Source organism: Bos javanicus, chromosome 7 (assembly GCF_032452875.1).
Source record: "Bos javanicus breed banteng chromosome 7, ARS-OSU_banteng_1.0, whole genome shotgun sequence".
Classification (NCBI taxonomy): domain Eukaryota; kingdom Metazoa; phylum Chordata; class Mammalia; order Artiodactyla; family Bovidae; genus Bos; species Bos javanicus.
In genome coordinates, this window is record NC_083874.1 from 17,252,078 (window position 1) to 17,278,639 (window position 26,562).

The 26,562-nt window shown below is 40.8% G+C and overlaps 1 protein-coding gene across 10 annotated transcripts in view; it reads right to left on the reverse strand.

Annotated features, from left to right (window-relative positions):
• Nucleotides 1–1,204: 1,204 nt before the first annotated feature.
• The window catches only part of ADGRE1 (adhesion G protein-coupled receptor E1), a 72,386-nt gene continuing 47,028 nt past the window's right edge, over nt 1,205–26,562 (reverse strand). For all 10 annotated transcript variants that reach the window (XM_061422410.1, XM_061422414.1, XM_061422412.1 and 7 more), the window contains 11 exons: nt 23,091–23,268; nt 21,900–22,019; nt 17,678–17,877; nt 16,867–17,037; nt 13,793–13,987; nt 10,522–10,757; nt 8,050–8,116; nt 7,253–7,344; nt 6,022–6,190; nt 5,802–5,906; nt 1,205–1,631 (listed from right to left, as the gene is read on the reverse strand). In XM_061422410.1, the coding sequence (XP_061278394.1) occupies nt 1,626–1,631; nt 5,802–5,906; nt 6,022–6,190; nt 7,253–7,344; nt 8,050–8,116; nt 10,522–10,757; nt 13,793–13,987; nt 16,867–17,037; nt 17,678–17,877; nt 21,900–22,019; nt 23,091–23,268 (1,539 nt within the window). In that variant the 3' untranslated portion in view covers nt 1,205–1,625. The remainder of the gene's footprint in view (nt 1,632–5,801; nt 5,907–6,021; nt 6,191–7,252; nt 7,345–8,049; nt 8,117–10,521; nt 10,758–13,792; nt 13,988–16,866; nt 17,038–17,677; nt 17,878–21,899; nt 22,020–23,090; nt 23,269–26,562) is intronic.

Genomic DNA, 26,562 nt, shown 5'->3' on the forward strand with positions numbered 1-26,562 from the left:
CCAGTCCCTTCTCCAGGGGATTTCCCAACCAGGGATCAAACCCGTGTCTTCAGCATTGCAGGCATTCCCGTTCTAGCTATAGGATTCGTTACCGTCTGAGCCACCAGCCCTGCAATGCTCTGTTGGAAACTGGTCTCCATGAAGCAGGAGCTGCTAAACATCTTCCCATCACAATAGGGGCAGCACACAGCCAGTAATTGACTGACAGAGATGTTTTTTTTAATGGCTGGTTGCCTTGTGTCAAAATGGGATGAGGCTGAGATATAATTCATGGATCAGGCTAAAAGTAAGTTCCAGTCGAGACTGTAAACGTGCCTGGCTCCTTCTATTCCTCATCCTGTTTCCTTCACTTTTTCTCTCTTTTCAGAGCATTCTGTCGATAAATCATGAGCACCAAAATCACCCCTCCCACGTTCTGCTTTTAGGGAACCTGACTTAAGTCACCTGTTGTTATTTTAGAAATAGTAGTGTTCAGTGGAAAACAGTGTGGAGCTTCCTTAAAAAAAAAAAAAAAAAGCTAGAAACAGAGTGATTGTATGATCCAGCAATCCTACTCCCAGACATATATCTGGGAAAGATGAAAAGTCTAATTTGAAAATGTACATGTACCCTAATGTTCATAGCAGCGCTGTTTACAAAATAGCCAAGACATGGAAACAATCTAAATGTCCATGGACAGAGAAATGGATAAAGAAGATGTGGTAAGTATACACAATGCATTAAAATGAATGAAATAATGCCATTTGCAGCAACACGGATGGACCTAGAAATTGCAATACTAAATGAAGTAAGTCAGACAGAGAAGGAGAAATATCATATGACATCCCTTATATATGGAATCTAAAAAGAAATGATACAAATGAACTTACGTTCCAAACAGAAAGGGACTCACAGACCTAGAGAATGAACTTATGGTTACCAGGGGGAAGTATGTGATGGACATGTACACACTGCTATATTTAAAATGGATAACCAACAGGGACCTACTGTATAGCACAGAGGACTCTGCTCAGTGTTATGTGGCAGCCTGGACGGGAGGGGAGTTTGGGGGAGAATGGATACATGTATGTGTGTGGCTGAGTCCCTTTGCTGTCCACCTGAAACTATCACAGCATTGTTTGTTAACCGGCTATACCAGAGTACCAGGGGAAAAAAAGTTTAAAAAAGAGCTGGAGGGTTCTTGGTTGAAAAGCAAGCCAGCCAGTCAGAAAACAAATCATTTATTGAGGGCTACTCTGTGTGTGAAGCATGTGATAGAAGCTGGAGAGGCACGCTTAAAGCCACACATCAAAGGACTTAGGACAAATCAAAGTGGTAGCCAGAAGTTCTTGGTCCTGCCATCGCACTGCGATCTGTTATCTCCACAAAACTCTGAAAATTCAGAGTTGCAGAACACGGAAGATATAAAACGGTAAGCTGGAACAGAAGCTCTTCTTTTCTCACCAGGACAGGAAGCCATGGGAAGACCACCACACCCAATCATCCATAATCCAAATTGCCCAGAGAGTTCTAGGGCTGGCGAGATAGTGCATTTCCACATTAAGCTGAGAAGAGATTTCAGAGAAGGCTTCTGCAGGCACCTGCTTTCCTGAGATGTTGTTCCATTGTGTATTTGAGAAGGGACTTCAACCCTGTGAGAGAAATCAGGATCAGAATCAATGGCAGGATTAGTACAATTTGAACTCAGGGATCATATGTATGTGGGCACAGGTCTTACAAATACAGGCAGAGATAAATATGGCAACAAAAACTAGAAGGATAAACATTAAAATGTTAGCAATGATTACCTCCAGGCACTGTTGGCAAACTCAAAAGCTATTCTCAGAGCCTCTTGACTATTGATATTCCTATTCTAGAAGCTAAAAAGCAGAATACTTGTTTTGTCAAATTCCTCTGTAACTCTGAGTGTTCATGTGATACAGTTCTGACCAATTAGGTGAAAGGGAAATTCACTAAGGGGCTTCTGGAAAAGCTTTTGTTTCTTGTTAAAGAGAGAGGGTTGAAAGGTGAGTTTGCCACTCTGTCCCATCATTCTTCTTCCTGCCTTGAACATGGTCATGATGACTGGAGCTATGGCAGCCACCTTGCAACCATGAAAATAATTGATGAAAAGTCAGCATGTTATTGGTGGGATGGAAAACTAGGAAGAGCTTAGATCCTTAGCAACCTTACTAAGCAACAGAACCAATACCAGCAACGCCTAACTCTGAGCTTCTATTCTTGCAATAAAAAGAATTTCCTATTTATTTAAGCCACTGGATCTTAGTTACTTGTTCCTGGAATACATCAGAGGGGGAAAATTAATAAGACATTCTGGTAGAAGATGGAAGACCACAAAAGATAAATGCAATAAATAAGGAAATTTTAGAAAGTAGATTGTTAGAAAGTAGAAAGTCCTGAAAAGAAAATCAAGATAAGGGGGTGGGAGAAGCATGAACACCTGGATGGGTGAATAGGAAGCTGCACAAAATAGAGTTATCAGAGGAAATTCTATTGAAAAGAAATGACTGGAACAAAGATTTGAAGGAAGTGAAGGAGTTGGCTATGTGGGTGACAGGACAAAAACATTCAAGGCATTCAAGAACATTCAGTTCAAGACTCCAAAGGAGGAAGTGAGCCTGGCATGTCTGAAGAATCTTGAGCAGGCCAGTGTGGGTGGAGCAAAGTGAAATGAGGGGTCTATTAATAGACAACAAGGACAGGAAGGAAAAGAGAGTCAGATCAGACAAGGCCGTGTGGGCCACAAGGAGGACTTTGGCTTTGACTCTGAATAAGGTGGGAGCCATGGAGTGTTGTCGGTAGAGAAGGGAAGATATCTGACTTGGGTGTTCACAAGCACCCTCCAGTTGCTGCAAGGAGAAGAGACCAAAGATAAAGGCAGGGGAAAGATTAGAGAGGCAGCAAGGCAGACCTCTTTTGAGTTTATTTCCGTCATCCTGGATAGAGACAATAGGACTTGGACCACAGTAGAAGGAATGAAGGGAAAGAGAAGCAACCAGATTCGAGATCTATTTTGAGGAAGAGTCAACAGGATTTGCTGATGGAGCAGAAATGAGGGAAGGGGAGAGGAAAGGCGGGGTCAAGCAGAATCAACGTTAATTTCACAACTTCACTCTTGAACGATAGAAAAATAGAGGGCCCTCTGTGGAAATGAGAGGTGGGGGAATCTGCTGAGGTAACATATTCCAAATGAGATGCTCATGTGGGACAGGTTGCCTCTGAAACATCTATTGGATATCTAAGTAGGCATTTGGTAGGTGGTAGTTTATATGAGTATAGAATTCAGGAGACAAGGCTGGACTGCACGTTATTTAAATTTGGGGAGTTGTTGCTAATAGACGATGGTATAGCTGTGAGACTGAATGAGATCCATTGTGCAGAAGACAACGTGCGCTTCAGTAGAAAATGGTGTGCTGTCAATACCTTCTCTGGGTTATCTGGCCCTGATCTGTAGCGGAACTACTTTACAATTTTGTCCTTTTGAAGCAACTGACAGTGATGGGAAATAATTTCATGGAAAAAATAGTTTTGTCTCTACTTGTGCATTCATGTTGATATTACTGAGATTATACATGTATTATAATTAATACATTAGTACACAAATAAACACATTTATGAATTTTATGTGTTATGTAATATAAATGATTCTATATAACTTCTGAATATTTATATTATATGTACCTTATATATATTAAATAATATGAATAATTATATATAATGTCTATATATTTAAAATTTTATATTTATATAGTACATAATTTGAAATGCATATATTATGCAATATGAATAATTACATATACAAAGTCTGTATATACAATTATATGTATAATTTATATATTACATATAAAATTTTTATATACTATATGTATTTATCAGAGAAGGAAATGGCAACCCACTCCAGTACTCTTGCCTGGAAACGCTATATATTTGTACTTACATGTATATGTATACTTATATGTATATCTATACTTATATATATTTATATTTATTAATATATAGTTGGGCTTCCCTGGTGGCTCAGTGGTAAAGAATCCGCATGCCAGTGCAGGAGACATGGGTTCAATCCCTGGGTTGGAAAGATGCCCTGGAGCAGAAAATGGCAACCTACTCCAGTATTCCTACCTGGGAAATCCCATGGACAGAGGAGCCTGGCAGACTGTAGTCCATGGAGTCGCAAAGAGTGGGACATATCTTAGCGACTAAACAACAATAACAAATATAAAACTTATATATTATAATATGAATAATAAGATATAATTTTTTATTTACAATTATGTGTATGATTACATGATATATAATTATGTTATATTATATATACTACATTTATTTACCAATGAGGAAACCAGGCAGATGTTTTAACTGGTTCAAAAGACAACACAAAGAGCATGCTGCTGCTACTGCTGCTAAGTCACTTCAGTCGTGTCCGACTCTTTGCGACCCCATAGACAGCAGCCCACCAGGCTCCCCTGTCCCTGGGATTCTCCAGGCAAGAACACTGGAGTGGGTTGCCATTTCCTTCTCCAATGCATGAAAGTGAAAAGTGAAAGGGAAGTCGCTCAGTCGTGTCCTACTCCTAGCGACCCCATGGACTGCAGCACACCAAGCTCCTCCATCCATGGGATTTTCCAGGCAAGAGTACTGGAGTGGGTTGCCATTTCCTTCTCCAATGCATGAAAGTGAAAAGTGAAAGTGAAGTCACTCAGTCGTCTCTGACTCTTCACGAACCCATGGACTTCAGCCTACCAGGCTCCTCCACCCATGGGATTTTCCAGGCATGAGTACTGGAGTGAGTTGCCATTGCCTTCTCCATATAAATTAAAAAGTATAGTAATATTATGTATTATGTATACACTGTGAACACTGTATACATTATATGAGTGCTATGCATTATGTATACATTGTATACGTTCTATGTATGATGTAATACACAAACATGTCTGTTCTTTGCATTCTCTTGTGAGCCAGTTACAACATCTGCCCATTCCTTCAATGATTAATACACAGAATAAAATCCTTAATATATGCTTATCTCATATCCATGAGTCATGATTTTATCTTTTTTAGTTTGCACAGCTACTGAAATGCAGAGATGGGATTTAAACCCAGGCAGCCTATCTCCCCAATCTCCACCTTTAAATACCACAGTTTATCAAATGAGTTAGTACACATGAACATCAAAGCTATGGTTTTTCCACTAGTCATGTACAGATACAAGAGTTGGACCATAAAGAAGGCTGAGCACCAAAAAAACTGATGCTTTTGAACTGTGGTGGTGGTGGTTTAGTTGCTCAGTCGTATCTGACTCTTGCAACCCCATGGACTGCCACCAGGCTCCTCTGTCCATGGAGCCTTCGAGGCAAAAACACCGGAGTGGGTTGCCATTTCCTTCTCTGCCTTTGTTAAGAGTCCCTTGGACAGCAAGTAGATCAAACCAGTTAATCCTAAAGGAAACCAACCCTGACTATTCATTGGAAGGACTGATGCTGAAGCTGAAGCACCAGTACTTTGGCCAGCTGATGGGAAGAGTCAACTCACCGGAAAAGACCCTGATGCTAGGAAAGATTGAGGGCAGGAGGAAAAGGGGACAATAGAAGATGAGATGGTTGGATGGTTACCACCAACTCAATGAACATGAGTTTGAGCAAACTCTGGGAGACAGTGAAGGACAGGAAAGTCTGGTGTGCTGCAGTCCATGGGGTCACAAAGAGTTGGACACAACTGAGCAATGAAACAACAAATGCTTAGCTTACAGCACATAACACTTGGTCTGACCAGAACACGCGGACAACACACAGTCTCACCGTTTTGGAAGTGGAGGGAACAGATGACAGTAAGATCCCTGAGGTCTGGGTCTCAGAGCTGGGTTTGGTCTTCCTGGTCGTGCAGCTTCTGTATTCTTCCCGTACCTGAAGATGGATACACACCATGGGGAGATGAACCACGCTTAGATACAGGGGGAGTGTGTGTGGCAGGGGCAAGCTCCCTGGAAGGAGCAGGGCTGGGAGGGCAGCAGGTACGCACCTGGCGGCTGAGCACACAATGAATGAGGAAGATGAAGGCCCCCTGCAAGCTGTTGATGATGGTGAACAGATAAGCCATGATATTGGCCATGGGTCCAATTTGGAAAATGCCTAACACCCAGGAGCACCCCAAGATGAAGATCTGGGCAAAGGCTTTGAAGGTCAGCAACCTGGAGGGGAAGATTTGCAGAGGATATAGTTCTGGCTGTCACCCTCATGGGCCACCAGGCTCCCAGGTATAGTCTGAGGCTGCCACCACATGACCCATCACCTGGGTGAGAATCAGTGTGGCACACAGGTTCCCAGCCTAGAGGTAGGGAAGTCAAATCCTACAGCCATTGAAAAGGCAATTGGCCTACAGGTACACATGGTCACAAAGATGTGTGGACACATGTATTGAATGCAATATTGTCTATGGTAATAAAAGGCTAGACATAAAGTAGCCAAGCCATGGAAGCAACCTAAATGGTCATCAGCAGATGGATGCATAAAGAAGATGTGGTATGTATAGACAATGGAATATTACATAGCCATAGAAAAGGATGAAATAATGTCATTTGCAGCAACATGGATGGACCTAGAGATGATCATACTAAGTGAAGTAAGTCAGACAGAGAAAGGCAAATACCATACGATATCACTTATATGGGGAATTTGAAATATGGCACAAATGAAGCTATCTACAAAACAAACAGACTCACAGACACGGAGAACAGACTTGTGGTTACCAAGGAGGAGGGGGTGTGGGGGAGGGGTGGAATGAGAGTCTGGAGTTGGTGTGTGTGTTCAGTCACTCAGTGGGGTCCGACTCTTTGTGATCCCATGGACTGTAGCCTGCCAGGCTCCTCTGTCTATGGAATTCTCCAAGCAAGAATATTGGAGTGCTCTTCTCTGGGGGATCTTCCCAACCCAGGGATCAAATTCAGGTCTTCCACATTGCAGGTGGATTCTTTATCATCTGAGCCACCAGATCATTTAAATAAACTGTGTTCCATCCTTACACTGAAACACTATATCTTAAAAAAAGGTATTGTCAACAGATTTTAGTATTGGAAACACTCGTTCCTCCTAGCAATGGTGCTAAGGCATGCTTCACATGCCTTTCTGATCTAGACACTGTGCTGTATTCCATTTGGAGTGCAGGACCAGGCTTATAAAAGGTACTCAGTGAATATTTGGGGAAAGAAGGAAAGGAGACTAGAAGATGAGGGGAAAGGAAGGCTGGACTGTACCTGGTATCTTTGAGTGTGGAGACTTCTGCATTGACACTAGAAAGCTTCTGCCTCAGGATACATAGTGTCCAAGTCAGGAGGATGGAATTGACCTACAGAGCCAAGCAGAAGGGATAGAAAGACTGGATATACAAATGGATGATGGCCAGACCATTTATGAAAAGAGAACGTTGACCTATAGTCTGCAGTAACCACTCCAGGAAGCCAAACAATAACTCCTTCAGCAACCCACCCCGGATGATCAGGACTTGACTGATAGTTGACAGCCTCCCTTATTTCTGCTCTGCTTCCAACTTAGGACCAAAAGGAAAAAGCCAGTATATAACCCTAACCGATCACCTAGGATGCCCTGCATTTAGTCAGCCTACCTTCAGAGTCCTTGTGTCCACAGCCTCTGAGCAGGGCATACCTGAAGCCTTCCCTTTTTTCCTCTATAAAACTTTCCCACTCATCTGCCTGTTTTTGAATCTCTGACAAAAGCAAGTGATTTGACAAATGAAAGTGGCTGACTCCCTTACCATGTGTGTTCATGCTCAGTCGCTCAGTCATGTCCGATTCTTTGCAACCCCATGGACTGTAGCCTGCCAGGCTTCTCTGTCCATAGGATTCTCCAGGCAAGAATACTGGAGTGGGTTGCCATGCCCTTCTCCAGGGGATCTTCCCGACCCAGGGATTGAACCTGCTTTTCTTACATCTCCTGCATTGGGAGGCGGGTTCTTTACCACGAAGCGCACCTGGGAAGCCCTGGGTCTCTTTGATCCTCCTCCAAAACACACCAGACCAAGCAATCAACTTACCACTATAATTGTGCACACTGGCCCCAGGAAGCTCCAGATGAACCCCGTTTCTGTATTCAGCCAGCAGCTATGCAGAAAAACAGGAGTCAGTCATTGTATCAAAGTCCTAACCCTAAAATGACTCACACCCTGCCAGATATGCTTATGGAAGAGTATTGGAGGATGAGGTTGAAGTGAAAATTTTCACAATGGACCAGGTCACATTTCAGTTTTCTTCTTTCAGACCTTCTTCCTTAGTGAACGTTCCTGAAATGTTCTCTTAACAGCCTGGGATAGAGATCATTTCTCAGTTCATAACCTTTGTATTCCCTCTCTCCAGAACTCTCCATGGTACACTTTGTCATTCAATTCTCAGCTCGAGTATCACCTCCTCTGAAAAGTCACACTGTGTCTGGTCCTTTCCTAGCAGAATTTGCTGCTTTTTTTTTTTCATAACATCTATCAGTATCATAAATTATCTTGCTCAGTTGTTTGTTTAAACTGTCTATCTTTCCCTACTAGACTATGAGCTACAGGAGAATTTGGACTTTGAATTTTTTGTTTATCTCTGAATACCCAGCACTCAGTCCAAAGCCTGGCATGGATGAGGCATTCTGTAATTATTTGTTAATAGAAGTGAAGTGAGAAATGGAGTGTTTACTGCCATATCAGTAAACAAGGATGTCATATCCATCAGCGATTCCAGCCCTCCAAAAGTGAATTTCTGAGACTGGAGGGTGATCAGGAAAAACAATACCTGCTATCAGGCAGCCATAAACCACTCCCCTGGTGAGCACTGAGGACCTAGGGGTGGGGATGTGAAAAACCAGGATACTGGCCCCAGATAGCTGGGATGCAAATGAAAAGAATGATTTTAGTGAGTCCAGACTTTGTTGATAAAGGTCCATATAGTCAGTTATGGTTTTTCTAGTAGTCATGTATGGTACAAGAGTTGGACCATAAAGAAGGCTGAGCGCTGAAGAATTAATGCTTTTGTACTGTGGTACTGGAGAGCGAGAGTCCCTTGGACAGCAAGGAGATCAAACCAGTCAATCCTAAAGGAAATCAATCCTGAATATTCATTGGAAGGGCTAATGTTGAAGCTGAAGCTCCAACACTTTGGCTACCTGATAAGAAGAGCTGACTCATTGGAAAAGACCCTGATGCTGGGAAAGATTGAGGGCAGGAGGAGAAGAGGGCAACAGAGGAGGAGATGGTTGGATGGCGTCACTGACTCAATGGACATAAGTTTGAGTAAATTCCAGGTAATAGTGAGGGACAGGGAAACCTGGCGTGCTGCAGTCCATGGGGCCACAAAGAGCTGGACACGACTGAGCGACTGAACAACAACTGGAGCTACTATCTTCTCACACAGAACCTTTGATAAGCCTACCTCACTTTAAAACAGACCATGGCAGAGTATTTCTAAGCCATAAAAAGGGACGAATTTGGGTCAGTTGTAGTGAGGTGGATGTACCTAGAGCCTGTTATACAGAGCAAAGTAAGTCAGAAAGAGAAAAACCAATATCGTATATTAATGCATATACACGGAATCTAGAAAAATGGTACTGATGAAAGTATTTGCAGAGAAGGAATGAAGATGCAGATGTAGAGAACAGATTTGTGAACACAGTGGAGGAAGGAGAGGGTGGGACGAATTGAGAAAGTAGCATTGAGATACACACACTATCATGTGTGAAATAGATAGCTAGTGCACGCATGCCCAGTTGCTTCAGTCATGTCTGACTCTTTGCAACCCTATGGACTGTAGTCTGTCGGGCTCCTATCATCCATGGGGTTGTTAGTGAGAAGCCGCTGGGTAATACAGGGAGCCCAGCATGGTGCTCTGTGACAACCTAGAGAGACTGGGGTGGTAGAGGGGAGGGAGGCTCACAAGGGAGGGACATATACATAATTATGATTGATTCACGTTGTTGTATGGCAGAAACCAACACAACATTGTAAAGCAATTTTCCTCCAATTAAAAACTTAATGAAAAAAGAGAGACCAACAAAAACATGTATAATGCTTTACACTGTGCCAGACACTGTCTAAATATTTTGCAGATACTAACTCATTTAATACCCACAATAACACTATAATATAGGCATTGTCATCAGCTTGCATATAATAGATGAGGAAATGAGAGCATAGAGTTTAAGTAACTTGCCCAAGGCAGCCTAGCTAGATAGTGGTGTAGCCAGGATCCAGACCCAAGCAAGTTGGCTCTAGAGCCCACAAACTGAAAACTTTGCAATCAAGTTTGCTGTTTACGTTGCCACTACCCACCTATACTATAATGCAAACAATGGCTTCCGGATTTGTGCAGTGCACAACCTGGGCTACTGCCCCTGGCAGCCCATAAAGTAAGAGCTCAATAAATGGTAGCCATGACTACTGCTCCTGTTATTGTTCTTTTGTGTGTTCATTTAATTATCACCATGGAACAATTAATAATAACAATTTTCACGGAAAGAGAAGAATGTCACTTACCGATTATACATCCCATAACCCTGTGGTTGTAAGCCAGCAGAAACAGCCACCACCAGCCCCGGGAGCCCATAGCCAAAGGCGCAGAGATACAGCATCTTGATGTTTCGAGAACTGAAGTAATTCACCACTTTCAGGTTCCTGACCATGAGGAAGAGCATCACAGCCTCCACCAGCATCCAGAAGAAGCACGCAAGGAAAAGGTAGTGCAGAAAGCCTGCGATGAGGGCGCAGCCCATCTGCAGAAGAGAATCAGGCACCTTCAGTCTCCCTTACTCCAGGGAGTATGTTCAGAGGAAGAAGGCAGAGAAGGGGCTCCTCTGTTGCTATTGTTCTTGCTTTTGATAGGTAAGAAGTGGATTTATTTAGAGTGTGCATTATTTATTTAGAATGTGTATCTATACATTCCATATGGCTTCCCAAGTGGCTCAGTGGTAAAGAATCCTGAAAATGCAGGAGATGCAAGACACGTGGGTTTGATCCCTGGGTTGGGAAGATCCCCTGGAGGAGGGCATGGCAACCCACTATATTCTTGCCTTGAGAATCCCATGGACAGAGGAACCTGGTGGGCTACAGTCCATGGGGTCACAAAAAGTCAGATGTGACTGAGCATGCTCCATGACAGAATTCTGTCCATCTCAAAAGGCAAAAGCAGCTGTGCTTAGTTTTTATGGGCTGGGTAATTTCATAGGCTAACAAGTAGGAAGATTATTTCAACTATATATTTGGGGGAAGGAGCAGGGATTTCCAGGAATTGGGCCACTGCCCACGTTTTGGTCTTTGATGGTGGGCCTGGGTGCCTATGGGTGGTCATTTAGCATCCTAATGTATTACAGCAGTGTATGATGAGGCTCAAGGTCTACCGCAAGTTGAATCTTCTGCCATCTCGGACCCGCTGCTGCTAAGTCGCTTCAGTCGTGTCCGACTCTGTGCAACCCCATAGACGGCAGCCCACCAGGCTCCCCCATCCCTGGGATTCTCCAGGCAAGAATACCGGAGTGGGTTGCCATTTCCTTCTCTGGGACCAAGTTGGCTCTAATCAGTCCATACTGTATCCTCACCAGCTATGTCATTCTTTCAGGGTTGTGTCCTGCCTCCTTCCCTGATTCATGTTGATGTATGGCAGAAGCCAGCACAGAATTGTAAAGCAATTATCTTCCGATAAAATTAAAAAAAAAAAACAAAAACCATAATGTGGCTACTTTGACTGGACTTCCCCAAACACGGCCTCTTCATTCATTCCACAAATATTTATAGATATAGTCTTCACTACAGGTAGTTCCATCCCTTTAGTAGGGACACCAATCATTCTGGTTTCCCTAGAAATGAGTTTTCTCAGGATGTACAGCTTCCAGTGCTAAAACTGGGAGAGTCTGAGAGAAAAACAGATAGATGACCACCCCACTTTAGGGGATGTTTGAAGATACAGGGGTGGGGGAGGAGAAGGGATCCACAAACTACAGCCATGGACTGGTTGCAGGTTTTGTAATTAACATTTCATTGACACACAGCCTTCCCCATTTATGTATTCTCTATGGCTGCTTTCAGGCTTCCCTGGTGTCTCAGTGGGTAAAGAACCCAGGTGCCAATGCCAGGAGATAGGTGGGGGTAGGTTCAGTCTCTGGGTCAGAAAGATCCCCTGGAGAAGAAAATGGCAACCCACTCCAGTATTCTTGCCCCATGGATAGAGGAGCCTGATGGGGTACAGTCCATGGGGTCGCAAAGAGTCAGACACGACTGAGTAACTAAACAACAACATGACTGTATTCATGCTAAAGTGGCGGAGTTGAGCAGTTGCCAACGGAGACCATGGCATCTGCAAAATTAAAAATATTTTTATCTGCTTCTTTACAGGAAAATTTTGTTCACCCTTGGTCCCATGATGAGAGGTGGGGAGTGCTACTAGCCTTTGGTTCCCAAGGGGTCTAGGAAGTGAAACACCCCATAGTTAGAGGGTAGTTCTGCTTTAAGAATGATTATCCCACCTGAAATGTCAGTAGTGCTTCCTTTGGAAATACCCCGAGAACCTACTGTTTCGGACACAGTTATTGGAGCTTAATTGGCCAAAAGTTCTTGTTCTCATGGGGCACACAATCTTGTGGAAGAGGTAGATACACAATGAGTAAAACAACAATAACAAAAATCAATATGGTTTCAAATATTAATAGGTGCTGGGAAAAGATACAAAATAGAGTGTTTGAAAAGTAAAATTTCTCACCTATGGATGCAACTAGAGATGATCACACTAAGTGAAGTAAGTCAGAAAGAGAAAACAATTACCATATGATATCATTTATATGTGGAATCTAAACTATGACACAGATGAACACAGACAAGCGAACAGACTCATTGTCGCCAAGGTCAGGGGAGGGAGAAGGATGAACTGGGAGTTTGGGGTTGTTAGATGCAAATTATTAAATTTAGAATGGATAGACACAAGGTCCTGCTGTACAGCACAGAGAACTATGCTGAACATCCTGTGATAAACCATAATAGAAAAGTATATTAAGAAAGAATGTACTTATGTATACAAATGAGTCACTTTGTTGTATAGCAGAGATTGCCACAACACTGTAAATCAACTATATTTCAGTTTTTAAACAAAGAATTTCTCAACTGTCGCATTACTAATATTTATAACACTGCTACTGCTGTGCTGTGTGCAGTCATGTCTGACTCTCTGTAAACCCAGAGGAGCCCACCAGCCTCCTCTGTCCATGGGATTCTCCAGGCAGGAATGGAATGGGTAACCATTTCTTCCTCCAGGGATCTTCCTGATCCAGGGATTGAACCTGGGTCTCCTGTGACTCCTGTAGTGGCAGGGGGATTCTTTACCAACTGAGCCACCTGGGAAGTCCCTATTTGTAACACTATTGCCTTATTATTTTCTGCTATGGGAAGATGGGGGAGACTGTTCTGTGCATTGTAAGATGTTTAGCAGCATCCCCTCCCAAAGGTGACAACTAGCAATATCTCCAGATATTGCCAAGTGTCCCCTGAGGGCACAGAATCAGCCCGGATAAGAACCAAAGGCTTAAAGTGTAGGAAGAGAGACCACCCCCATACATAACATGATCAGGAAAAATCATTCGAAACTGAGACCTATCACCAGAAGGCATCAACTAGAAGCTGGCAGATGAGTATGGAAAGAGGGGAAAGCATGTGCAAAGGTCCTGAGGTGGAAACTGGCATTGAGGGAGTTAGGTGAGGATGAGCAGATGCAGATGGGGAGATGATGGGGATGGATGGGGTCAAAGCCTGAGGGATACGAGACCTGGTTGTCGGTCTTGTCCACACCAGTGAGAAACAGCATCTTGGCCAAGAAGAGGCATATGCAGAGATGCAGATGGATGTAGGTGTTCTGGTTTCGGAGGGTGCGGCACAGAAGGAAGGTGATGATGGCCATGGCAAGACACACCAGTGAGATAATCGTGCCCACGTGACTAATGAGGTACAGGGTGAACTCCATCTGTCAGAAAAGAGATACACTGTTGGCCTCCGAGAATGACCAGTTATAACCCCCAGGCAGCAAAAAGAACTATCCAGACTCTTGGCTTGGGTATATAGAGCTTGGAAGCTTTTTCTCCCTCGGGCGCTTGGTGTGAACTAGATATTGTTCATCATCACCCTTCGGCATCCATCAGCACCCATTCTCATCCCTCTCCTATGACCTATTCCTATAGGGTAAGACATCTACAAACTGCATTTCCCATAATCTCTCGGGGCTAAGGCCCTGAACATCATTTAGGTTCTCCAGTGAGATGCACACATGAAGGTTTTAAAAGGCAGGATGGAGGCAGATACCACTTTTCTGCAGACAGGATCGAGCTATGGCTGGACTCCACATTCCGACTATCCGATCTTTAATTTCATGGATGTGGGGTGAAATGCCAAAGGTAATTTATGACCTCTGGCTGCAGAGGGGTGATCTTGAAGCCACATTCAAGTGGCAGAACCCCTGACTTCAAGTCCTCCATCCCTTCCAAGAATTCTGTGAGCATCCAAGCCCCTGTATTAAAATACTTTCCTGCTTGACATACCTTGAGAGGTTCCTGTTACCTGCACTGAACCAGGACTGATAATAGGTGTTCCAAGATGCTCCAACTTCCAGGAGTAGAGGTGACAAGTTGAGTCCTTCTCTATGCCATTATTTGTAATTAATTTTATCGGGGTGCTTTCTGTGTGTTAAAGATACGCCAGGCACCAGCTTCTCTATGATGTTGTGATGTAGTGGTTAAGACTACAGTTCTGCCAGTTTCTGGCTGTTTAAGCTTGGGCAAGATACCTAACTGCTCTGTGCCCATTTCCTCCTCTGTTAAAATGAGGATACCAACAGTAAGTATCATGTGGAATAGTTCCAAGAGGATTCCATGAAAATGCTTAAAGTACTTACAACAGAAAACACGCATAAGTGTTCGTTTTCATCATCAGTTTCTCTTTTTCCCTAATTAAATGCTGATGCTTTTAATTTTTTGTTTTTGTCTTTTGGCCACACCTTGTGGTATCTTAGTTCCTAGACCAGGGATTGAACCCAGGACATGGAAGTGAAAGTGCTGAGTCCTAATCACTGGACTGCCAGGGAACTCCTGAGTCATCATTTTTCTCTTGTTCTCATTTTTAAGATGAAAAAATTTGGCTCAGCTCAGAGAGGTTGAGTGATATGCCAATGGAAACACAGCTATGAAGTGATTGAGGTGGGACTTGAAACTAGGCTAGACTTGCTCTGGATCAAATTTTCTTAAGTCTTAAGCCTTATATTCCTCTAAGTAGCAATTTAGGACCTGCTTGGCAGAGAACTGAACTTGGGATCCTGTGATAGACAAGGCTACCCATCACAGCACCAATGAGCCTGTCTTTCCTCTCTACCAAATCTAACTTCTCACCAAGGCTTATTTCATGTTCCACCTCCTTCCTGACCTAACCCCAGTTCTCAGTGACACAACTCTCAGTTTCTGTAACACAAATTCTTGCACCATTTACAGGCAGATCTCAGAGACAGTGCAGGTTCAATTCCAGACCACCGCAATAAAGCAAATATTGGCAATAAAATGAGTCACATGAATTTTTATCTCCCAGTGCATATAAAAGTTATGTTTACATGCCACCATACTCACCATACACATTTAAAGTATATAATAGCATATGTCTGGGAAATGTAGATACCTTTATTAAAAAATACTTTATTGCTAAAAGATGCTACCATCATCTGAGCGTCCAGTGAGTCATAATCTTTTTGCTGGTAGAAGGTTTGAGATATTGCAAGAATGACCAAAATGTGACACAGAGACACGAAGTGAGCAAATGCTGTTGGGAAAGCGGTGCCAACAGACTTGCTCAATGCACACAGGGTTGCCACAAACCTTCAATTTGTTTTCTCTGTTTTTTTTTTAAAGTGATGTCTGCAAAGTGCAATAAAATGAAGTATGCCTATGGACAATTTTGTAGAAAGAGACCTCTGGACTCAGGCCATCCTGGGTTTGAATCCCATCTCTACTAATTACTGGCTTCATGACTAAACAGACTATTGAGGTCCAGCCTCCTGTCCTGAAAAGTGCATCTAAAAACAGCTAAAGAGTCAGGCACATTGTGTGTTAAGGCGCTTCAGTCATGTCTGACTCTTTTCGACTCCATGGACTATATCTTGCCCGGCTCCTCTGTCCATGGGATTCTCCAGGCAAGAATACTGGAGTGAGTTGCCATTTCCTTCTCCAGGGGATCTTCCCAATCCAGGGATCAAACCCACATCACTTTACATCTCCTGCATTGGCAGGTGGGTTCTCTACCACGAGTGCCACCTGGGAAGCCCAGGTGCTCTGTAAGTGGGGTTTGTGGTTATTATCGTGCCTGCACCTGTTTAGCAGAGAAGGCAATGGCAACCCATTCCAGTACTCTTGCCTGGAAAATCCCATGGACGGAGGAGCCTGGTGGGCTGCAGTCCATGGGGTCCCTAAGAGTCGGACACGACTGAGCGACTTCACTTTCACTTTTCACTTTCATGCATTGGAGAAGGAAATGGCAACCCACTCCAGTGTTCTTGCCTGGAGAATCCCAGGGACGGGGAGCCTGGTGGGCTGCCGTCTATGGGGTCGCACAGAGTCGGACACGACTGAAGTGACTTAGCAGCGGCAGCAGCAGCACCTGTTTAGAGTCAGTTCTCATTTCATATACCAGTGTCATGGCTTCTCAACCAGACCATGAATTCTCTAAGGGCAGAGACATGGCACACACCCCTTCTGTCCCCATGACTCCCTCCCACAATGCCCAATTCCATGAGAGGCACACAATGAATGTTAATCAGTATTTTCCCATTGGATTTGAGGATCCAGACTACAGAGCGTCATTACTGACCGTGACCTCCCCAGAAGCCATGATGACAGCCAAGTTCACCATTCGGTTACAGCCGCAGACAGTATGTGTCTTGGAAGCTTCAAGGAGCACACAGCCTGATGGTGTCCATCTGCCTCCCTCCACGTCCGGTTTCCAGGAAACGCAGATAGCACTCTCAAAATCCTGCTTTGGCTGAAAATTCAGAGCCTTTAGTTACCTGAGAATCCATCTTGAATGGATTCAACCTGACCAACCTCAAGAAGATGTGGGCACGTTCTGTATGGAATGGAGAAAAATGCTGATATTTCAATGTGCAGTGATAAAAAGAAATGTCTCGGGTGCCAGACCTGTATCCATTACTAATTTGGTTATAATTAATATAAATAAAGCTCATGTAAATGTTCCTGCATCAACGTTACTTAATCTAACCTCAACCTCGCCCATTGATGAATGGAAAAATGCCACATTGAAATAGAAGAGCTCATTTTTCTAGCAGTGGATTTTGGGAAGTGGTTGAGTTATCAGAAATTGTGGACACTTGCTGCTTAATGTTGTCACAAAGTCGTGTCTGACTCTTTGCGAATCCATGGATTGTAGCCCACCAGGCTTCTCTGTCCATGGGATTTTTCCAGGAAAAAATACTGGAGTGGGTTGCCATTTCATTCTGCAGGGGAATGTTCCAACCCAGGGATCAAACCCATGTGTCCTGCGTTAGCAGGTAGATTCTTTATCACTGAGTCACCAGGGAAGATCTGCTTAATGTGTCCCTGTCAAAAAATGAGAGTTAAGCCAATAGAGGATGTGGAGGCCCAGTGAAAACCTTGTCACCAACCTTAATGTTTTCCAGAGTATAGATTACTGGTTTAGAGAACCCGTCTTTCTTCCCTCCTGTTATGATGCCCCCAACAACTCGAGAATTTATCTTCAGCTTCTTCTTGGAGCTGGCCCAGGGGATCTGAAGATCTTTCAAGAAGCGCTCATCCAAAATAGACTCCATACCCGAAAAGGAAACGAAAGCCACCCCGTTGATCCCTGAAATTTCCCCAAAATTAAAAAAAAAAAAGCCAATCATTTGCTTAGTAGCTATTACAGATGACCCAGCTCATCCACACATACACACACACTTTAATATCTCACGTATTTATGCACCTTCACTGGCCTCCTCTCAGGACTGAAACACCAGTGGACTTCCAGATAGTTAACTCTCATCAGAAACTTTAAAAAAAATCTGAGACTTCCCTGGTGGTCCAATGGTTATGAATCTACCTCGCAATGTAGGGAACTCAGGTTCGATCCCTGGTCAGGGAACTAAGATCCCACATGCCGCAGGGCAATTGAGTCCAAGCACCAGAAGTAGAGAGACCATGTACCACAACAGAGCCTCAACACAGCCAGATAAATAAATTAACTTGAAAAAAAAAATCCTGAGGTGGTATTACCTAAAAAAAAAAAAAAAAACTTGGCTACATTTAAAAATTAATTTGAATTTGTGTTGTTTTTAAGGGACGATTCAACTCAGCAGTGGGAAATAAGTTTCCCTTCTCACATTTATGGTTATTCTTGTTCAGTCTCTTTGGGTGGGCTTCCCCTTTCAATGTTGGTGGTCTGTGTCCTAGCCTGTTCCTGGGTCATCCAGACAGCATATAGATCAGGGGAGTGATGAACAATGACCTACAAGCCAATCTGGCCATCATTGCTTTTTTTTAAAAAAAACAAAACAAAACATTTTTTTAGGCTGTGCTGGTCTTTGTGGCTGCAAACAGGCTTTATCTAGCTGCAGTGGGTAGGGGTACTCTCCATGTGCAAGGGAAGGGCTTCTCATTGTGGTGGCTTCTCTAGTTGTAGAGCACGGGCTCTAGGGCATGCAGGCTGCATAGTTCCAGTGAATGGGCTCAGTAGTGGTGGCACACAGGCTTCATTTCCCTGCGGCATGTACGATCTCCTCTGACCTGGGATCAAACCCACGTCTCCTGCGTTTGTAGGTGGATTCTTAACCAATGGACCTTAAGGGTAGTCCCCATTGCCTGTTTGTGTGTGTGTGTGTGTGAATAAAAATTTCATTGCAACACAGTCTCACCCATTAATTTACATATTGCCTAGGAATGCTTTTGCCCATCCTGATGACAGAGTTGAAATAGTTGCAACAGATCCTATCACGTTCAACGCCTTAAACATTTACTAACCACAGTTTACAGGAAGCGTTTGCTAATCCCTGATACAGATTAGCACTGTATGTTAGAAATTTAGTATGAGTCACATGTGTAATTTTAAATTTTCCAGTAACCACGTTTCAGAACAGTAAAAAAACAAAAAGGGGGGGGGATTATTTAAATTATATATTAACTCACTACCTGCAAAATATTTTCATTTCAACATGTAGTCATTCTAAAAATTATTAATAAGATATTTTAATTCCTTCATCTCTGACATCAAGACATTGAAATCCAGTATGGATATCACACTCACAGTCTAACCACACTTAAAGCTCTCAATAACAAAATGTGACCAATGGCTGCTGACTAGACAGGAAACATCTTGTCATTCCCATATTGTAAGATTATTTTTAAATTAATTTTTTGTTGAGATATAGTTGATTTACAATGTTATGTTAGTTTCTGCTGTATACCAAAGTAAATCAGCCATTGTTGTTCAGTCTCTAAGCCATGTCTGACTCTTTGCCAACCCATGGGCTGTAGCACACCAAGCTTCCCTATCCCTCACTATCTCCTGGAGTTTGCTCAAACTCATGTCCATTGAGTAGGTGATGCCATCCTACCATCTCATCCTTTGTCACCCACTTCTCCTCTTGCCCTCAGTCTTTCCCAGCATTAGGGTCTTTTTCATAGACCTGCCATACATATACAAATATCCACACTCTTCCAGACTCTACTCCCAGAGATTATTTAATGTCTGACTTCCCTAGAAGATGGGAACTCCCTGAGGGCATGGGCTATTTTTGCCTCTATCATTATTTTATTTTCAATAAATATTTGCTCAAAATAATAAAAAATTAAAGTTAAAAAATAGAGGCACTCCAATGTTCATTGCAGCAATATTTACAATAGTCAAGGCATGGAAGCAATCTTTTTTTGTTGTTTGTTTGGGTGTTTTTTTTTTTTTTTAGTTTTTAAAAAATTTATTTATTTTAATTGGAGGCTAATTACTTTACAATATTGTAGTGGTTTTTGCCATACATTGACATGGGTGTACATGTGTTCCCCATCCTAAACCCCCCTTCCACCTCCCTCCCCATCCCATCCCTCTGGGTCATCCCAGTGCACCAGCAGCCCTGAGTGCCCTGTCTCATGCATTGAACCTGGACTGGTGATCTATTTCACCTATGATAATATACATGTTTCAATGTTATTCTCTCAGATCATCCCACCCTCGCCTTCTCCCACAGAGTCCAAAAAACTGTTCTATACATCTGTGTCTCTTTTGCTGTCTTGCATATAGGGTTATCATTACCATTTTTCTAAATTCCATATATATGCATTAGTATACTGTATTGGTGTTTTTCTTTCTGGCTTACTTCACTCTGTATAATAGGCTCCAGATTCATCCACCTCATTAGAACTGATTCAAATGTATTCTTTTAAATGGCTGAGTAATATTCCACTGTGTATATGTACCACAGCTTTCTTATCCATTCATCTGCTGATGGACATCTAGGTTGCTTCCATGTCCTGGCTATTATAAACAGTGCTGACGTGTTTCTTTCCATTCTGGTTTCCTCGGTGTGTGGCATGGAAGCAATCTAAATATCCATGGACAGGTGAATAGATAAAGAAGATATGATACATATAAACAATGGAATACTACTCAGCCATGAAAAATAATGAAATAATGCCATTTGCATCAACATGGATGGAGCGAGAGATTACCATACAAAGTGAAGTAAGTCAGACAGAGGAAATAAACCATGCTGCTGCTAAGTCATTTTAGTCATGTCTGACTCTGTGCGACCCCATAGACAGCAGCCCACCAGGCTCCCCCGACCCTGGGATCCTCCAGGCAAGAACACTGGAGTGGGTTGCCATTTCCTTCTCCAATACGTGAAAGTGAAAAGTGAAAGTGAAGTCGCTCAGTCGAGTCCGACTCTCAGCGACCCCATGGACTGCAGCCTACCAGGCTCCTCTGTCCGTGGGATTTTCCAGGCAAGAGTACCAGATTGGAGTGCCATTACCTTCTCCAGAAATAAACCATAGGATGTCACTTATATGCAGAATTTTAAAAAATGATCCAAATGAACTTATTTACAAAACTGAAACAGGCTTGCAGACGTAGAGAATGAATTTATGGTAACTGCCGGCATCAGGGTGGGGAGAGTCTGGGGAAAGGATACATAGGGGGAGTTTGGGATTGATAGGAACACACTGCCCTATTTGAAACAGATAACCAACAAAATATTGTTTTTGTTGTGCTCAGTCAAGTCTGACTCTCTGCTACTCCATGGACTATAGCCCACCAGGCTCCTCTGTCCATGGGATTTCCCAGGCAAGAATACTGGAGGGGGTCACCACTTTCTCTTCCAGAGGATCTTCCTGACCCAGGGGTTGAACCTGCATCTCTGGCATCTCCTGCACTAACAGGCAGAGTCTTTACCACTAGTGCCACCTGGGAAGCCCAACCAATAAGGGCTTACTATAAAAATTTTGTTTAATTAAAAAAGGTCTAAAAATCAGTCAATCCGTAGGGAGGGTGGGAAGGAGGCTCAGGAGGGAGGGGATATATGAATATATATAGCTGATTCTGGAGAAGGAAATGGCAACCCACTCCAGTATTCTTGCCTGGGAAATCCCACTGACAAAGGAACCTGGTGGGCTATACAGTACATGGGGTCGCCAAGAGTCAGACATGACTAAGCGACTGAGCACACATATAGCTGATTCACTTTGTTGTAGAGCAGAAATGAACACAACATTGTAAAGCAAGTACACTCCAATTAGAAAACATTAAAAATTAAAAAATTTTGAAAAGCAAACAATCCATTAATATTTGTTGCTTGAATGCACCGTAACCCTCCTCTTTGTTTCTCAGGAATGGGTTTGTACCTGTGGATTCAGATTCTTTGATTGTGGAACACCAAATCTTCATTTCATCCCCTTTTGCTTTCAACTTATATGTCTCATTCTCTTTAGTGCATTCTTTGTCAATCACTTTGCTCTCGATATCTAAAAGGGAGAAAGGGAGAAGTGGCAGGAGTTCTCACAGAAAGTAGGATCTGAATTTGGTTTCTGGCCAAGAAAGGAATGCATCTTGTAAGCGAGGGAAAGAACAGAAAGAATGATGGGTCATGGGAAAGATCTTGAGGCCCTTGATTAATGGCAGGCAGATGGAGGCACCAAACAAATTCGAAACCCAGTTGGAACTCTAGGAGTAAGCGTTCACATCTCAGGAGATGCTTCAGGGAAAAATGAACTTGCAGTGAATAAGGATGGAAGATAACAGTCATGAGTCTCTGACTATGTCAAAGTTAGACTGGTTTTCCAAAACCAAAGGAAATCTGGAGGGTCTGGGGCAAGCCCAGCAGAGTGGAAAAGGGTTCATGTTCTGCAGTCACAAACTAGGAGGCCCAGCTCTACCATTCACCTGCTGTGTAAACTTGACCAGTGACTTAACCTCTCTGAGCCTCAGATTTCTTACCTGTAACATGGCAATAATTACAGGACTTTTAATGAAAACTAGATAGGGAATGGAACCAGAGGTGTCCTTTTAAAATATAAGCTAGATGAGATTGTGTTTATTCTCAAACTTTTCAATCCCACTCCCTCCCATTACCTCAAGTAAAATTGTGACTCCCTACTCTGTGTTCAGTCACCTCTAACTCTTTGGGACCTCTTGGACTGTAGCCTGCCAGGCTCCTCCAACCATGGGATTTCCCAGGCAGGAACACTGGAGAGGATTGCCGTTTCCTCCTCCAGGGGTTCTTCCTGACCCAGGGATCAAACCCAGGTGCCCTGCATCTCCTGCATTGCAAGCAGATTCTTTACCACTAAGACATCAGGGAAGCCGGCGTTTGTCTACAAAATCTGCCTCTCTCTCTTCTGATCCCTTCTCCTCCAGATTTTACTGTGCCCCACTCCACTTTAGGGCTTCCCAGGCGGTTCAGTGGTAAAGAATCCACCTGACAATGCAGGAGACACAAGTTGGATGTGGTATATAAGAAAGCCATGGGGAATCACAATGTCAAAGTCACCCGCCTAAGTCAGCCCCCGGGGGCAACCTTGAAAGATATATCCTACCTAAGTGTTTCGTCTGAATAGTCCGACTGACATTCGCTGAGGGTTTCAGAAAAGCTGCCAACGTGGTGCTTTCCACGCTCTCCAGCAAGACTGTGGCCAGCGTCGAGGTCTCTTCTTTGGTGAAGTTGGACCACTTGGATGTTTTTTCAATCACAGAGTCAAGTCTCTTAGCCGTACTCTGCAAGGAAAGGTGTGTGTTTGCTCTTTCTCTCATCAGTGAAACAGCAGTTGTCCCCCGTCTCTCACCATGAGAATGGGTTGACAGTCTGGGATGATGAAGAATTTAAAAGGCCATTCACTAGGGACTTCCCTGGTGGTCCAGTGGTTAAGACTCGTCCATACAATGCAGGTGGCGTGGGTTCCATCCCTGGTTGGGGAGCTAAGATCCCACATGTCCCACATCCCACACATCCCTGGTTGAGGAGTTAAGATCCTACACATCATCCTACATTTTTTTTTTTTTTTTGCCCAAAAAACCCAAAACATAAAACAAGCAATATTGTAACAGATTCAATACAGACTTTAAAAAAAAAAATCTTTAAAAAAAAGACATTTCCTCAGCCTCTTTTTCCTGATTCAAGAAGCCCTACTGGGGATGCAGCTTGGTGTGCAGTAAGTCAGCGCTTGTTGCCTCATAAATTACATGTACCCTTTTGACTCAGCAATTTCCCTTCCGGGAATTCCCTCCTTCAAGAAATACTTTAAAATTGTGCAAGGATCTTGTGTAATGATGTTCATCTCAGCATGGTTTTTGAGAGCAAAAATCTGGAAAGCCTGAATGTCCAAGCAATTGGTTAAATAAAACATGTGAAAATCAAATCATGGGATAGTGTGAAAGTGTTAATCACTCAGTCGTATCTGACTCTTTGTGACCCCATGGACTGTAGTCCGCCAGGCTTCTCTGTCCATGGGATTCTCCAGGCAAGAATACTGGAGTGGGTAGCCATGCCTTTCACCAGGGGATCTCCCATATACAGGGGAAGCCCCGTATGCAGTTGCTAATAAAAGAATGATATAGTATATCCATATACATTAACAAGCAGAAAGGTTCAAGAGCTATTTTTAAGTAAAGCAAAGTACAGAATCACATTTGTTGTTGTTTTTCACCTGGTTTTGACATTTTCTTCATTATATGAGATGTCACCACCAGGGAAATTTGGAAGTTTGCATAGGATTCTATGTCTATTTTTGCAATTTCCTGTGAGTCTACAATTATATGTCCTCTTAAAAAATTTTTATTTTATATTGAAGTATCATTGATGAATAATATTGTGTTAGTTTCAGGTGTACAGTAAAGTGATTCAGTGATACATGTACAAGTATCTATTCTTTTTCAAATTCTTTTCCCATTTAGGTTATTACAGAATATTGAGCAGAGTTTCCTGTGTTCTACAGGGAAAAGCCAGAAACTCTGGCTGTCTATTTTAAGCATAGCATTAGGTACATGTCAATTCCCTTAATCTATCTCTCTCCCCATCACCCCCATAACCATAAGTTAGTTCTTTAAGCCTATAAGTCTGTTACAGAACCATGTGTTATATTATTTCATTTTGCTTTTAAAACAGCAAGCATTTTAATTTAAACTTTCATATTTATTGTATTTATGTTTCTGGCACTAATTGAGATTTTAAAATAAATATAATTAGTACTTATTGTGAACCAAGTATTGATTATATATTATTTAATTTTATATATATTATATATTATTTTTATTTTATAAAATAATATATAGTTATTATACATATTATTCATTTAATAAAATAAATTATCTAATATATGTTATATATATTTATTATATAAAATATACATGAAGATTCATATATATAAATACATTTTATATATTATTTAATTTATAATTAAATTAATTATATTTAATTTACATATATTTAATATATATTATATTTTGTTATATATTATATGTATTATATATAATATAATATATATAAATAATATGTATATATTATGTGTATATAAATATTATATATTATTGTATATAATATATTTTATATATAATCTTATATACATAATATAATATATATTATATTATATATATTTCATATTTTATATATTTTATATTTTATTATATTTATATATTATCATATATATTATATATATTTATATTATATATTTTATATTTATATTTTATAGTTATATATACTATATATTGTATATTATATATGTTATATATATAATATATTTTATATAATCTTATATGTATTATTATATATAATAAGATATATGAGATATCTTATATATAATATATAATATAATATATATACTATATATAATATATATATTATATATATAATTTATGTATAGCATATATAAATATTATATATTATTATATATGATATATTTTAATATAATCCTATATATTATATATAATATAATATATATAACATATATAATATATAATATAATATATGTTTTTATATTATATATTTATATTTATACTTTATTATTTTTGTACATTATTTATTGTATATAATTACATATAATCATATATATTATATATGATTATTTATATGATTATTTATAATTATATATTATATATTATATATATTTTATATTTATATTTTATATAGTATATATTTTATATATAATCTTATATATTATACATTATTATATATTTTATATTTATATTATATATTTTATATATAATCTTATAAATCTTATTATATATAAGATATATAAGATATATTGTATGTCTTATATGTAATATATAATATATATAACATAATATAATATATAAGGTATATTGTATATCTTATATGTAATATATAATATATATAACATAATATAATATATATACTGTATAAACTATATAATATGTATTAAATATAATTATTATCTTATATATGATATAATATTTATAGCATATATAAATATTATATCACATATAATATATTTTATATATAATCTTATATATTATTTAATTTTATTATATATTATTTATTATTTATATTATTTAAATAATATTATAGATATTATTTAATTTTATGATAACTATGAAATAGAGGCTACTGTTAATACCACTTTGGATAGGAAAACATGAGTACATATCTTGTAGATAGTAGGACCAAAATTTGAACCTTGGGGCGTCTGACATCAGACGTTGGATTCTTAATCACTGCTATAAACCACTCAGTAGGGTCTGACCTCAGACGTTGGATTCTTAATCACTGCTATAAACCACTCAGTAGGTACTCAATAAATGATTCAATGTGTGTGTGTGTGTGTGTGTGTATGGTGTGGATCTGTTTTCCATGTATTCACAAAGTAAAAAAACATATGGAAAGATATACATCTAAATGTTAACATTTGGTTCTGTCTAAGGAACAGAGTTAAGGAAAGAATAGCAATAATTATATTAATATTAATGCTGATACTATTTCCTTGATTGTTGATTATTATCAATAAATTGACTATAAAATGTGACCCCAACAAAAAAAATCTGAAAATAATTCACAAC